Source organism: Rhinolophus hipposideros, assembly GCF_964194185.1.
Source record: "Rhinolophus hipposideros genome assembly, chromosome: 25".
In the NCBI taxonomy this organism is placed as follows: domain Eukaryota; kingdom Metazoa; phylum Chordata; class Mammalia; order Chiroptera; family Rhinolophidae; genus Rhinolophus; species Rhinolophus hipposideros.
The window spans coordinates 30,342,919-30,358,091 of record NC_138071.1 but is presented as its reverse complement, the minus strand read 5'-3'; the positions used below and the strand labels follow the sequence as shown (position 1 = coordinate 30,358,091).

Sequence of the window (15,173 nt, the reverse complement as noted above, 5' to 3'; positions counted from 1 at the left end):
TGCTGTGCAGAAGCTTTTAAGTTTCATATAGTCCCATTTGTTTATTTTAGCTTTTACTTCCATTGCCTTTGGAGTCAAATTCATAAAATGCTCTTTGAACCCAACGTCCATAAGTTTAGTACCTATGTTTTCTTCTATGCAGTTTATTGTTTCAGATCTCATGCTTAGGTCTTTGATCCATTTTGAATTAATTTTGGTACATGGTGACAGAGAACAGTCCAGTTTCATTCTTTTGCACGTGGCTATCCAATTCTGACAGCACCATTTATTAAAGAGGCTGTTTTTCCTCCGTTGTATGTTTTTAGCTTCTTTGTCAAAAATTATCTGTCCATATTTATGTGGTTTTATTTCTGGGTTCTCAATTCTGTTCCATTGGTCTATGTGTCTGTTTTTCTGCCAGTACCATGCTGTTTTGATTATTGTAGCCCTGTAGTACAAGCTAAAGTCAGGCAGTGTGATACCTCCAGGATTGTTCTTTTTTCTTAAGATTGCTTTGGATATTCGGGGTCTTTTGTGGTTCCAAACAAATCTGATGATTTTTTGTTCTATTTTTTTAAAAAATGCCATTGGGATTTTGATGGGATTGCATTAAATCTGTATATTGCTTTGGGTAATATGGCCATTTTAACTATGTTGATTCTTCCAATCTATGAGCACGGAATGTCTTTCCATTTCTTTGTGTCTTCTTCAATTTATTTTAAAAATGTCTTATAGTTTTCAGCATATAGGTCCTTCACATCCTTGGTTAAGTTTATTCCTAGGTATTTTATTCCTTTTGCTGCAATTGCAAAAGGAATTGTTTTTTGTATTTCTTTTTCTGAGATTTCATTGTTAGTATATAGGAATGCAATGGACTTTTGTACGTTGATTTTGTAGCCGGCAACTTTACTGTATTCGTTGCTTGTTTCTAATAGCTTTTTGGTGGAGTCTTTAGGGTTTTCTATATATAGCACCATGTCATCTGCAAAGAGTGACAATTTAACTTCTTCATTCCCAATTTGGATGCCTTTTATTTCTTTCTCTTGCTTGATTGCTCTGGCAAGGACTTCTGTTTTTTATGTAAGGTCTGTAGGAGACCTTGAATAAATGTTTGCTGAGTGGAATTAGAATGTAAGATGCACCTAATTGCTCACGGCACTCCGCTAGGCGTGGAGCAAAGAGCATGCACATCGCCCATCATTTCTCCTGTGCAAACCTGTAGACACATCTGCTCGTGTGTCACCTTCAGTTCCCCCACCATGTGTGGCCACCCAGGGCTGCAGGCCCACCTGCCGACACCAAAGCACAGGGTGCACCTTGTCATCCTCACTGTGTGCTGCCCTCGAGGTCAGCTCTGCCTGCTGGATACCGGTTTCTCCCTTTCCTGTGGTGCGTTCTCAGCAGAGCCCTTGGCATAGACACAAACGAGTCGTGGAAACTAGAAGGGAAAGACGCTTGGAGAGTGGACTTCCACGCTCATGCTCTCTTCTGGTCTTGCTCTCTGCAACTGGACTGAACCCTGGGTCTGCGTTCCTTGATCTTTTAACTCTGCTTCTTGGAGAGGAAAGAGATGGGCCTGAACTGCATTACGGAATTGACTCCGCCAATGTCGCTGCACTATCCCTGAAGTGGTGACTGTGCTTGGGGACACAGAGCACGTGTGTGTTTGTCAGCTGTCTGCTTCCCTCTCTGGAGGAGTCGCCTGGGCCTGCATCCCAGCAGCAAACTGCGGTGACGAAAGTGCTGTGAGCAAGGAGAGAAGGTTCATAGGGGTACGGCTGCAGTCATTTACCGAAGACCCTGGGAGCCAGCCCTGGACACGGCCCCGAGGGGAAAGGGGTGCTGGTCACCGCAGCCCCAGACAGCTGCCTGTCCTGGAGCCTCCTCCATGTTGCTGGTGCGAGCTCTCAATCTCTCTCGCTCTCGCTCCCTTTCTCTCTCTCTCTCCCCTTTCCTCCCTCCCTCCTCCCCTCCCCTGTTTCCTACCTCCCTCCTTCTCTCCCTCCCCCCCTTACTCCGCCTCCATCCCCCTTACCTTTTGTCTTTAGAGACTCATCTCCCCTCCCACCACCATTTTTACCTCCAAAATCCACACCCCTCCTGGAGCTCACATGAGCTTCCTTGCCATTGCGCTTGGGTCTGAATGCCCCCCTGGATGGAGCGTCAGCCCTCGGTTTCTCTGGTGTGCTAATGTGTGTCAAACACTCGGAAGCGTCACAGGCCGGAGCTGTGTCACCAGAAGCTGTAGCTCCCGGTTAGCAGATGCAGGGCTAGCGATGCCTTATCCACACGTGCAGGTGAAATCCTTGAGGCTCCGAGGTTAGGGAAGGTTTCGAGGTCACCAGGGGCACCTTTCCTCTCCCTGGTTCTCCTTCCCTCTGTGCTCGTCTCTCTGGCTCATCCTTTTCCTCGTCTCACAAGAATGACTTGGCCGTTGGCCAGTGCCCCGTGGCACGTAATTACATGTCTTCTGGGGAAAGGTCAGCTTGGGGACTGGTCCGCAAGGATTCTGCGAGGTGCGTGAACACAGAGCTTTTAGTTCTCCTGGGCCGTTCAGGGTGTGTGTTCAACTGCATTAGCGACCCCAACCCACGGCTGCGTCTGAGGCTTCCTTCTGCCAGAAGTGCCCGTGAGCGGATTGCATTTTATTTATTTATGTGTTTTTGACTCCCAATGGTTCAGACTTAGACCCCAGTGATGCAGAGGAGGGAAGGACCATGTCCCCCAGTGACAGGGCGGTGACACTCCTCCTGCAGGCTTCAGGTTGTTTCGGCCTTGTTAGGTTGGAGCTCTCCCTGCAGCCCACTGAGGCCAGGAGGGGCGACATTCAATCCTGTCACAAACGAGAAGCTGAGGTTTCAAGGCAGCTCATTGTATGTTGGGGAGAGGCAATTTCTTTTTCTTTTTTTTTTTTAAAGATTTTTATTGGGGAAGGGGAACAGGACTTTATTGGGGAACAGTGTGTACTTCCAGGACTTTTTTCCAAGTCAAGTTGTTGTCCTTTCAGTCTTAGTTGTGGAGGGTGCAGCTCAGCTCCAGGTCCAGTTGCCTTTGTGAGTTGAAGGGGGCTCAGCCCACCATCCCTTGTGAGAATTGAACTGGCAACCTTGTGGTTGAGAGGACGCGCTCCCACCAACTGAGCCATCCAAGAGGGTGCCGTGTTCAATCTTAGTTGTAGGGGGTGGCAGAGCCCACCATCCTTTGCAGGACTCACGAGGAGTTGAACCAGCAACCTTGTGATTGAGAGCCCACTGGCCCATGTGGGAATCAAACCGGCAGCCTTTGGGGTCAGGAGCATGGAGCTCTAACCGCCTAAGCCACCAGGCCGGTCCGAGAGGCAATTTCTGTAAAGACTTTCTAAAGGCTTACACAGGCACCTTTTAAACATCTGAAATTCTTTTTTGAGGAATTTATCCTAAGGGAAAAATACCAGAGATAGCCCCAATGACTTATAATCAAGATTGCTGATTATAGAATTATTTTTAACGGGAAAAATTGTAGACAATGTAAAGTTACTTCAAGAGGGGATTGGGTAAATAGATTGTGTATAGAATTATTATGCAGTGATTAAAATTCATGATGGTAAGAAATGATAAGGACGGGATTCTTTATGAAATATTATAAATAAAAAGTGCAGGTTATAAAAACATATGTACAGCATGATTCTAGCTCTTCTAAATACACAAAGAAAAATGACTGAAAGCCAAGATATTAATAAGAATGTTATCTCTGGGTGATGAGGTAACTGTCATTTTATTCCTTATGATTTTCTGCATTTTGTTAATTTTCTAGACTTTTAAAATACGAAAAATCCCCAATAACGGTTTAAGTAAACAAGTGCAGACAGAACATGTAGTTTGACAATATCTAGAACCTTCTATTCTTTAGAGCAAGAGCTCTTTCCAATGCTCCAGGTAGAATTTTCAGTGTTTAGTGCTATTATTTCTAAGTTTTCTCATTGCTTCTGTTGTCTTTTTCCAAAGCTTACAGCTTTGCTTTTTATAAGAGTAGCCGTTGTCAGAGGTGAGAAACCTAGCAATTGTCAGCAAATCTGTTTTTCTCTAGGGTTCTTCTTCCCAGACTTGGGATGGGAGGATTTAAAAGAATGAACCTCACCCTTCGGTGGTGGGGTTGGGAACAGGATTCCCAGCAGCAGACAGGCTATTCTGACACTAAATTGGCCCATTCATCTCGTCCTGGTTGGTGGAGTCATACATAAGCTGTAGGAGATGTGGGCGCTGTCTGCTGATACTCGGAAGAGCACATGGTTCTCAGATGGTGAGACGGTGTGAAGCGGCGTGTTGTCTACCTGGCTGTAACAGGGCAGGAAAGGATTTGAAAGGAGCTGAAACTAAACCCTAAGTGATTATAAAGGAAGCAGTTTCTTTTAGGAGGAAACAGTGATCATTTCCCCCATGTGTCCTCACTAAATGGGCTGTTTACGTGCACAAAAATGACATCGTTCAAAAATTATAAAAAGAGTAGAAATAGGAAAACATCAGATTAAACAAATTTGATACAATTCTCATTACAAGACGAACTCCCGAATCCTTAACACCTAAGGATTTTGACCTTCCAAGAGAGGTGTGGAATGTTCCAGATGCACTTGACCCAGAGCCTCTCACCACACTGTGGACCCATGTGGGGAACCTGCCTGACTGGCTGTGTTGGGAATGGGGTCCCGGGAGCACCGGCTTTCTTGGAGCTTTTTAGAGAAGCAGAGACTCGGGCCCCACCCCACAGCTGCTAAGTCAGAACTTGAGTGGGCCCAGCAACTCGCGTTTCAACAGTCCTTCGGGTGCTTAGGGCGGAATCCCAAAGCAGGGAGACTTTCGCAGGCCGCACCCGCCTTCCCTGTGAGGCCCTGGTCTAGCCGGCTGTACCCCAGTGAAGTAGCGCGTGGGGAAGGGTTGCATTTCAGTCGTTTTGCACGCACCGTCTGTAGGGTGCTGCTTTGCACTTCTGAAGGCTCTGAGGGAGACGCATTCCGCGCAGCTCCCATTTTTCAGATGTTGTTGACCCCCAGCCTTTTCTGAAGGGTACGTACTAACATACCACAGGGTCACCGCTTTATGGTCAGCTAGACTTGGACTGTGATAGTTTCATATCTCTCCTCTCTGTCCCCGTCATTTGGTTGTGTCCTTAGTGGGACACACACAATGGTGCTGACATGTAACGCGTTAAAGACGAAGATCCAAACGACTGTGATGAAATTACCTCAGATTCTTCCTAAAATCTGTCAGTCTCATCCTCGGAAAAGAGGGAAACCCCAGTCATAGCTTCTCAGCCATTGTTTTTTAAATAGCTATAATTTATATTTGCTCAGTTTTTAAAAAAATTTTATTGGGGAATATTGGGGGACAGTGCTTCTCCAGGGCCCATCAGCCCGTCATCCTTCCATCTAGTTGTGGAGGGCACAGCTCAGCTCCAAGTCCAATGGCCGTTTTCAATCTTTAGTGGGAGGGCACACCCTCCCACGTGGGAATTGAATCGGCGACCTTGTTGTTCAGAGCTCACACTCTAACCAACTGAGCCATCCGGCCGCCCCTCTCAGCCATTCTTGGCGCACAGACTCCGTGATATTCAGGAGCACGTGTGTCCTCCCTCTGCCCCTTCTTTCTGTTCCTGGCCGCAGTACAGGCACTGTCCACTCTCGGCAGGCACTTAGTGGGTGTCAGGCACAGAATGTGTGAGAAGGACCCAGAGGCTCTATTCTGGTGAGATGCTGACAGAGCCCCAGGCGTCTGGCCTCCTTGGGGGCTCTGACAAAGAGGTGTCTGCAGAGATGGCCCATTCACAGCCCTCAGCTTCTCACCGGAAGGTCCCCTGGGGCAGACGCCTCTCCCTGTTGCCGGAAGGGACAGGATGTGTGGGAGCGCGTCCTCCCAGTGGAGAAGCCGGTCCTCTCACTGATCCAAGCCCAGGGCCTGATGATCTGGCTTCCAGATGAGCCGGAATCATGTCCAAAAAGCAAACGCAAAGAGCCCTGTGTGTGGGCTGGGGAACGGGCTGCGGCCTCGGCCTCTGATGAATGGATGTGGTCCTTCTCTTTGCGGCTCTGACTCATTTCTGGTTTCTGTTTCCCTTGCAGGCTGCTTATTGGACGAAGGCCTTTGCAGATCGTCTGAGACCTGTGTGAACGGTGAGTGTGCAGTCTGGGCATACCTTATCTCGCCAAGTAGGGCGACCCCAAGGACAGGGTCACCGTGCCAGCCAAGGCTCGAGGTGATGTTCATGCATTTCATGCATGAGCAGAGCCCGGGAGCTGACGCTTCTCTGGCTGTTACTACAAGGGAGAAAGTGGGAAGTTAGTGGGAGTGGGGCAGACCTTCACATGCGTGTACATGCGTCTGCGTCTTATCCCAGTCTTTTAAGATGATTCATGAGAAGCTTTGCGACAGTGGATGGTGGAAGCCAGAGCCCTGCCGATGAGCAGACGAGACGCCATCCAGACGGCCATCTGCCCGCCGTCACCCCTCAGCATTGATCCTTCCCTCGCTGACCTGCCCCGAAGCTTTCCTCACTTTGTCACACTCCGCTCATTTCTGCCAGTAGGCAAGTCTCTCATCCTTTGGACCCGTTTTCCTGTCTCAGTAGGCGGAGAGGAAAACGTTTGGTGCTTTGTGTTTTTGGGTAGGGCTCAAAACCCACAAGGCAGGACGGAAGGCCCCAGAGCCTGGAGTCCTCCCTGGGGTGGGGCTCTGGAAGGGGTGGGGATACACGCCTCCTACCTCGTGGTTCTCAGAAGGGACACGTACTCAGAGAGAAGGGCTGCCTCCTGGAAGCCTCCTAGGGACAGAAAGTGGAATGGTGGGTGCCGGGGGCCTGGGGGACCGTTTATTTGGGAAGATGAGGAAGCTCTGGGGATGGGGGAGGTGATGGCGGCACAGCAGGGTGGATGTGTCTGATGACACTCCTGCACATTGGGAGCAAAAGGCAAAGAATTCGGTAGGAAGGCGGGCAAGGATGTGAATGGTGATTTTGAGAAGAGGAAATGAAAATGGCCTACGTATCACACCAAAGTCCATTTGTCCCAAACAATAATTAACTGGGGGCTATAGTTATAAACCACACCATCCGATTGCCAGATGTGCCAAAAGGTGAGTGACACCCAGTGCTGGTGAGACCTCAGGGAAATGAGCACCGACATGCAGTGCTGCTAAGTGTGTGAGTGTAACCGTCTTTATGACTGTGATCTGGGACCTATGGAAAGAAAAGCATACGATATTTTATTTTGGGGAGTCACATGTATACAAGCAAAGGAGTACAACAGCATTTATAGTGGCAGAAACTGTAACACCGAAGTTTGCCGGTATGAGAATGGTTTCATAAATTATGGTGGCCCTCTAGTATGCAATAGCATGCAGCTACTTAAAAATGAGTTAAATGTCTATTTCCTGACCAGGAAAATGTCTGTTATGTGGTACGTAGGACAGGTAAGTTGCAAAGCGGTGGTTATAATGTCGTTCTGTTTTCTGGGAAATCCTGTAGATGTCCGTGTGCTTCCCTCCCTGTGTGACTAGATGACCACTGGCATCTTTTGGGGCAGTTCGGAGAGGTGTACATGGGGGCATTATTACCTTTTGTTTCAATATCTTGGCATTGCTTCAATTATTAAAGCAATCACATGTTACTTTTGTAATAGAACTAATCTAATGAAGACATGTCAGTTTGCTGAGCCGATTCTGACAGGCAGGTTGCTTAAAGCCTGCTGCCTTAGGCCCTGACCAGGACTCCAGCCAAGCCCACAGCCCCACGCAGGGGGCGGCCATCGGGGAACCATGAGACCCCTATTCTGGCCACAGATGGAGGCTTTGTGCTGGAAATGTCCTGGGCACCTGAGGTGGGTAGGCAGGTGGATGGATGGACCTGGAAGGTGGTCTCCGGGTTGGAGTTAGCACTCAGCAAAACCCTGGGCACAAAACAGCCTAGGGAGTCCAGTGATGGACACCCTTGGGGGCCAGGAGGTCAGGGAGGGATTGCTGGGGCTTGGGGAGGGTCGGCGCCCGTCCCTGCAGCATGGCAACTCCAGGCCAGTAAACAGCCTCAGGGCACATCTAGAGCCTCAGTAGGCCTGGCTGGGTTTGGGGGTCACTGAGGCCAAACCTGGGAGAGGCCCCCTGGGTTCAGGTCTCAGGCTGAGTCCTATGTGTGGCCTTGTTCTTGTGTGGGCCCTTGTGGGGCTGGGAGCTCCATGTGGCTGCTGGTCCTGAGCAGCAGGCTCCTGAGCCCCCAGCATGGGAAGGAGCCACTGTCCCCCCTCCTCCATCCTCCCTTCCCACTCTTCCTTTCTCCCTTTCTTTCTAAAGCTTTGTGGAGCTCTAAAGGAGGAAGCAGACCAAATCAATATTTTTATTGGAAGTTCTCAGAACACTTCTTTTTTGGGTTTTCATTTTGTGTTCTGTGATCACAAGCTGGGTCTGCCCACTGCTGGTTGTGACCTGCTGGAGCACCCAGCACACTGTGGCAGATTTCATAAACAAAGCTGTTTTGTTTGTTGCACTGGAAAAAAATAGAATAATAAGAAGCTTTAATGTGACAAGTGGGAGACTGTGAAAAAGTCCAGTCGGTTTGAAAAAGAGATTAGGCAGCAGCCGTACAATCTGCCACATGAGTCGTGAGCCCGCGGAGAGCGTGTGGGCTGGACACCGAGGCCACTGGGCCCGGGGGAGACCCGGCTGTGCTGGATCCGCCAGACGAGCCAGGTGGGGCCCTGCAGGCGTCAGGCTGATTCCAGGGAGCTGCAGGCTGAGTGGCCGTGGTAAGGCTTTGAGCAATCGGCCTTCCAGTCCTCACTAGAGCGCTTTGGGGGAGACGATACCCCTGTTTTGGTGATAACAGCGGCCTGTGGGGTTGTTTCTAGGCTCCGAGGAGCTCGTCTGTAGCAGTTTTGTCTGGATTCCTCACAAGTTCATGGTGTTGTACATCCATGGGTCAAGGTGTTCAGGGGTGCGGCAGGGCGTAGAGGCTGGGTCTGCAGGGTGTGAGCTTCACGCGTGAGGCCTGTCCCCTCGCCGTCTTGGGCAATCCTGGAGCAGCTGTTGGGAGTTAATATGAGCGTTGGCATGTTGCCCTTTGCTGGAGGCTGGTGAGTTTCTTGTGCAGAGGCTTGGTGTTGTGGAAACACGACTAAGGCTTGTCCATTCATCCTTTTATCCACTCACTCAACAAATGCTTTCCCACTGAAGGGCCTGGCTGCCATTTGTCTGGGGTCAGAGAAGGAAGTCCTTCCAGGGGGCAGCTTCCCCTGCTGTGTCCTCAGCCTTTCAGGTTGTCCACCGCAGTGGACTGTGTCCTCAGTGCTTGGTGCTTGGTACTCGGCCCTTTCCTGGGCCAAGGTGCTGGGAGGTGGTGCGTCCCTGCCAGGGACAGCTTCAGCCTTCCCGTGGCCAGCTCTGGGAAGGAGCCTGAGAGCGGTGACTTTATAAAACGGGAAAATGGCAGTCACGAGAGCATTTGTCTGCTCTTCCCTTTTAGGTTAATCATGCATTGCTTTGAAAATGTATTATACACAGACTATATGGACACACGCTCATTCAAAACAAATAATTTAGAAACATACAGAATAAAAAGGGACACGTTTCCATCCTATCCCTGCTTGCCACCAAATCTCTGCTGTCATGTGCCCTGCCAGACCGCTTCCCAGGGACGTTAAATAGAGGCATGCCAGGGGTTTCCTCGCGCCATTCGATTCATGAGAAAGATCAAGCCAGTAGCACGCTGAACAGCCTCACTTTGTGTCGTCCTTGGTGATGAGTTGCTGGAATAGTCTGTGTCGCTTGAGGCTGGATCTGTGGGCAGGATCACACCCCTCGTCTTCACAGAGGGCCAGTGGGCACCTCACACGCAGACTCGAAGTCCAGAGATGTGGGATTGTGTCACTCATGTGACCAGGAGTCTTGTTCCACTCCAAATTCCAATTCATCAAACCTAAAAGGGAAAGAAAATTAATTACTGAGTTAAACGGTGTGAAGCAAAGTTTAATTTGACACATCAACAGGAAAAGAAAGGTAATTTGAGCCAGCACATTAATGACTTGAGATGAGTTAAAATGGATTTAGCTCCATTTGTGCACACACACACATACACACACGTGTTCAGAAAGTGAGCAGGCCCTCCTATCTTGCAGGCTCTTCTTTGTCAGTTTGTTGGGATAAAGGAAAAGGAGGAGCATCACCGACCATCCCTCACCCCCCACTCATTACACCCACACACCATCCCCTCCCCCTTCCCCCTCGTTGCACCCACAGCATAGGAGCGAGTGAGCTTACACACTACTGCAGCGTGTGTTCACGTCTCAGCCTCCAGGGTGGGGCCGCCTCACAGTAGACAGAGCAGATGGACCCACTGAGTCAGGAGTCATGCGCACTGGAGCCCGAGCGGAGACAGCTGACACGGCCCAGGCGCGTGGTGCACACCTCGCTCTTCGCTCCCAGCACTCCAGTCCCTGAATTTTCAGAGACCCGGGCTGACTATTTCTGTGTCTGGGCTGGCACATGTAATCAATGGGTGAAAAGGCTTTCCTGTGTTAGACACTCTGCCTCTGCATGTTCTCGGGGCATCACACGTGTTGGCATTGAAACGACCGGATGTGGTCCTCGCTGGTGTGGCCTGGTAACTGGTCAACACTGGAGAAGCAACGTGAGTGATTTATTGTGAACGAACAGTGGGAGGAGCACACATCCCCGGGCCGCCTGGCACCTGCCCTCCGCGGCGGTCAGCCTTGGGTCTGTGCAGCGGTTCTGTGTCCTCTGACCCCACTCTGCCTGCTCCGCGTGACGTGCTGGGCGGGACCTCCGAGCGTCTGCACCGCCCGCGGCCTCGGCCCTCTCCTGCCCTCGCTTCCCTGCGCACATCGGTGCCTGTGGTGCCGTGGGCCGGTCCGTGGGAGACGATGCCGTGTTGGCGTTGTTTCCAGCGCCTGGTGCGGCCTCTGGCCTGCTGACCTCCTGTGATGCAGAGGGTGGGGCTGGTCTCGGGGACCGCCCTGAGGATGTCCCCTTGAGTCATGTTAGCTGAGATTCTGGAAAGGTACCCAAATGTAAGTCATAAAACTAAATAAACCAAAAGCAGAGAATCCCATAGGCGACTAGGAAAGCACACAGTTGTCTTTCTGCGTCGTCCCATCCTGTTGGTTAGTCCGCTCTTCAGCAAAAGGGAATAGATTTTGTATTCTTCACCCAGTTAAAATAAAACATTATATTCTTAACTGATTGTAACCTGCTCCAAATGGAATTCTTCCACTTGTTTATTATTTCCAGCCCGTCAGACGCCATTGTGGTGGTGGTAGGTTTTCTCTCACTTGCCGCATGGCATGAACAAATGCTCTTCGGCGATTCTGATGCCTTGGGTAGGGTTTCATTGTTCTTATTGGTTTCAGGGGACAGAAATGCCCTCAAGCCAGTACAAGACCCTGAAGGTGGTGGCACAGGGCGGGGGCCACTTGTACCTCCCGATGGCCTCCCGTGTCTAGTGCGAGCGTGCGAGCGTCAACTCCATTGATTAACAAAGGGCTGGCTTAGGCCAGGCTTTGGACTTAAACCACTGAGTCACGTGTCTCCTTCTGGCCCAACTGGGTCGAGGACAGGGGTCATGCGCTGCTTATGCCAGCAGGGCTGGCAGGCTGCTCTGTCACAGACCACAGTGTGTCAACAATTCATATTTTGTGACTTCACTCTTCAAAGGAATCACAAACAGAACTACTCAACCCAAACTTTCCATATTTTCAATCTGTGCATTGTGGCTTAATGTTTTCATTTTCCTAATCTGAAAGCCTGATGTCATCGATTCATCTGGTGTGTATGTGTGTGTGTATACGCGCACATGTGTGTGCGTGCATGTATACCTTTGTACACACAATGGGGTCATGAACTCTGGTGCAAACACATTAGTCTGGAAGTCCGGAGACGGGGGCCAGTCTGAGCTCTGCCACCAACTGTTCTCTTGACCTTCTATTCATATCACTTCTCCATTGACGGCATCAGATATCCCCCCTGTAAAATGAGGAGTTTGGCCTCATCAGTGGTTCCCAACCATGGCTACCCATTAGAAACATCTGGAAGCTTTTAAACAATACTGGTGTCCAGCTGTTGCCTGGCAGAGTTGAGTCAGAAGCTTGGCGGTGACCCGGCTTCAGCATTTTTTCTCTTTGTTCCTTTCTTCTTTTTTTTTTAAAGCTCTGTGAAGTGACTCTAGTGTGCAGTCAGAGTTGAGAGCCATTGGGCAGACCATCTCTGAGTAACCTTCCAGCCCCCCAAATTCCAAGACATCTGCGCTGACATGCTAGCTGTGCTTTGTGCAACAAAGCCAAAGGCATGGGGTGGGATTCAGTCTCCTCATTGTTACTTCATGGTTTGTTAGCAGGAAATCATTAGCATGAATGATATTTCTCTGTGGACATGCAAATGATAACTTTGCCATTTCAGAAATTGAGATTGTAATGCAAAACTGTCTTAAGTCAATAACCGTGGTCTGATTGAGTGACAGCATTCCGTGTTTCCTTATTGAGGATGTTAGCCCAGGACGCAGGAAGACTAAAAATGCCACAATTTATTGCTAACATTTGGGTGGCGTTTTACAATTTATGGGAGATTTCATGTACTTTATTCCACTTGAGCCACAAAGGCCTGGTTCCAGCCTAGACCTGGCTGCTTGGAAGTCTGTTATTTTGTCCGGGAGAAACAGGATCGGGGCCGGGAATGTGAGCAGTTGGCCGAAATGGAACACGGAACATGACCCGACCTGACCCAACAACAAGGCCAGATCTGGGGCCCTGGGTCTTTCGCAACACAGTCACCCCATTTCTGGAGGGCAGTGGCTTCAACATAAGCCATGTAAGGTCCTAAGGAGGTGAATTCTGTGTTTGTGGACATCTTTTCTCATCTTTTCTGTCACTGCACAGAATCGTTAAACACCAGGGAGACTACTGGCCAAGAGGGAGGGCATCTGGTTTCAAGGCCTGCAAGTGCATCCCCAGGATAAGTACACGTGACCACACGCGTGACCGTGGGCTCTCCAGCTGTAGACTCAGGTCAGAGACCACGTGCCCACGTCCAGCTCATTCCCAGCCTGCAAATACAGGGATACAAATGGATAAAATTACTTGTTCCTTAGCTGTTCCTTAATAAGTTATGGTGCAAAACAAAATCATTTACTCCTTAAGATATCAAGCTAAGATGTAAGAACCATTGTGGTCACAGAGATAAACACTCAATTTCCTTGTTTTGCTTCAGTTTCCTCCCAGATTTACATGTTTCTCTCCCTTCGCGTAGTTTTACCCTAATTAGAGGCAGCGTCTCCTCCGTAACCTTCGCTGCTTACTCACATTTGTGTCCTCTGATCGCAGTTCTGTCGCCACTTTTCCGTGGCTGGTCACAGCTGCATCTGTTTGTAAGTGGGGAGTCGTCTCGCTCGAGCGGTCTAGGGGTCGCTCCTGTTCACCTCTGTCACCGGGCGTTGGCTCAGCTTGCTGGCGTCCAGCGAGTACTCGAGTGACGTTTACAGACTGCCGGGCATCCGCAGGCACCTCCCCGGCTTCGTCTTGGCCGAACAACAGTGCCTGGGGGTCCAGTCGGCGCTGGGTCTCGGGCTGCCTGCATACTTTCCAGTTTCAGAAAATGTGGAAATAGTCTCCGCGTCAGGGCAGCACAGTACACGTTGTTCCTGATCCATGCATCCCGCTGCTTCCCTGACGGTGTTCATCCATTTACATATTCCTTTCTTCTCTCCTCCAACCGGAACACAAGTGCCTGGGGTCCCTTCCCCCACTGCACCCACCTCCTCTCGTTGCAGCCCTCACCTTCCTTCCCAATGGGCTTCTCAGTGACACTGGCCATTCCACACGGCCCATCCCCAACCCTCACCCTCTCTGCCTTGCCTTATCTGTGGCATCTGTCACCAGTCTGGGCGTTACTCACACTGTGGTCCAGGCTCTCCAGGAGACCTTATGGTCTGTCTGTCCCTGGACGGTGAGCTGTAGGGGCAGAGGTCTTGACTGTTGTGCTCCCTGATGCTTCTAGGTGTTTCCATTGGCACCCACAGAGCTGGTGCCAAGCACACGCCAGTGCAACGATTAGTATTTACTGTGTGTTTATAAGACATGTTGCTCTCAACATTCCCGCAATTAATTTGATCAAAGTAATGCATATGTGTGGTTTGCAGCAGCCAGTTGACAGGACGTATAATAAAAAGCAGCAGACCCTGGCTTCCCCCTGCCCCAGTAGCACTGCCTGACTGTTCTCATTGAGATCTTGGGGTGATGCCTCCATTTATTCACGAGGCATGCTTCCCGCCATGTCTTATTATAGGGCCTGGTCCCTCTCTGCCCTGCCCCCACTGAGACAGCCACGGCTTTATCATTGCTCCCCATAAGGCAAGGACACCCCCTTTCTCGTCTCTCCCACCCGTGTTCCAGGCTTTGTCAGCCAAATTGGTATTTCCACTGTTAAGAGCATACTATTTGTTCTGTAACCATGGTTACAAGTTGATCCTAAGCGAGTTTCTGATGTTGGGGCTGTGCCAGGCCTTGTCCAGTTCCGATAGGCTCCTGTTTCTGCCTCCCAGCCGCCCCGAGTTGTGCCCTTCTGCACGTGTGTATTTGGGCCACTCCTTTCTTAGGAGGTTTTTGTCTGTGTTTCCTAAGCTTCTGGTCACTTTTCCCTGGTGTCCTTATCCTCGTGCCCTCTAGACCTCACTCACACCATCTATTTATTGAGTCCCTACTCTCAGAGAGTTTCTTCTCAGAATCTGGGAGGTCATGTGGGCCTCCTTCACAGTGGATGTTGGGTGGGTTCTGTACGTCTGTGAGCGGGCAGCTGCAGTGACAGGGCTGTGGCCACAGCGAGGCTGCCAAGAGCTGGGGTAGTGACCTGGGGCCCCGGCTTCCTTGTGCTGCAAGTGGAGCTGACCACAGGGCTCAGATCGCTGTGCCAGGGCGGGACCCGCTGCCCCGGGTCAGGAAGTGCGACTGGGAGGAGTTGCTTGTCAGCTGTGCCATAGCCAGGGTGTGCTCAGAGGCCAGTCTTGTCCTGGGAAGTGAGGCCAGAATCTTTCTCACTGGGCAGCTCAAGGAGTGTCAGCCGAGTGGCAGGCCTTGCGGCCTGGGCCTCTATACCTTAAAACATCTGCAACCTCACAGCACTTTGCAGCAAGCAGAGTCCTGCACCAGCCCTTGGGCCATTGCAGGGGCGTAGAGG

At 50.4% G+C, this 15,173-nt stretch overlaps 1 protein-coding gene across 5 annotated transcripts in view; it reads left to right on the top strand.

The window, feature by feature from the left end:
- The window catches only part of PTPRN2 (protein tyrosine phosphatase receptor type N2), a 406,465-nt gene that overhangs the window by 37,585 nt on the left and 353,707 nt on the right, over positions 1–15,173 (top strand). For 4 of the 5 annotated variants that reach the window (XM_081038718.1, XM_081038717.1, XM_081038716.1 and 1 more), the window contains exon 2: positions 6,071–6,121. In XM_081038718.1, coding sequence (XP_080894844.1) covers positions 6,071–6,121 — 51 coding nt within the window. Of the gene's footprint in view, positions 1–6,070; positions 6,122–6,345; positions 6,535–15,173 lie in introns of all 5 variants that reach the window. The other variant, XM_081038715.1, reaches the window with a different exon arrangement.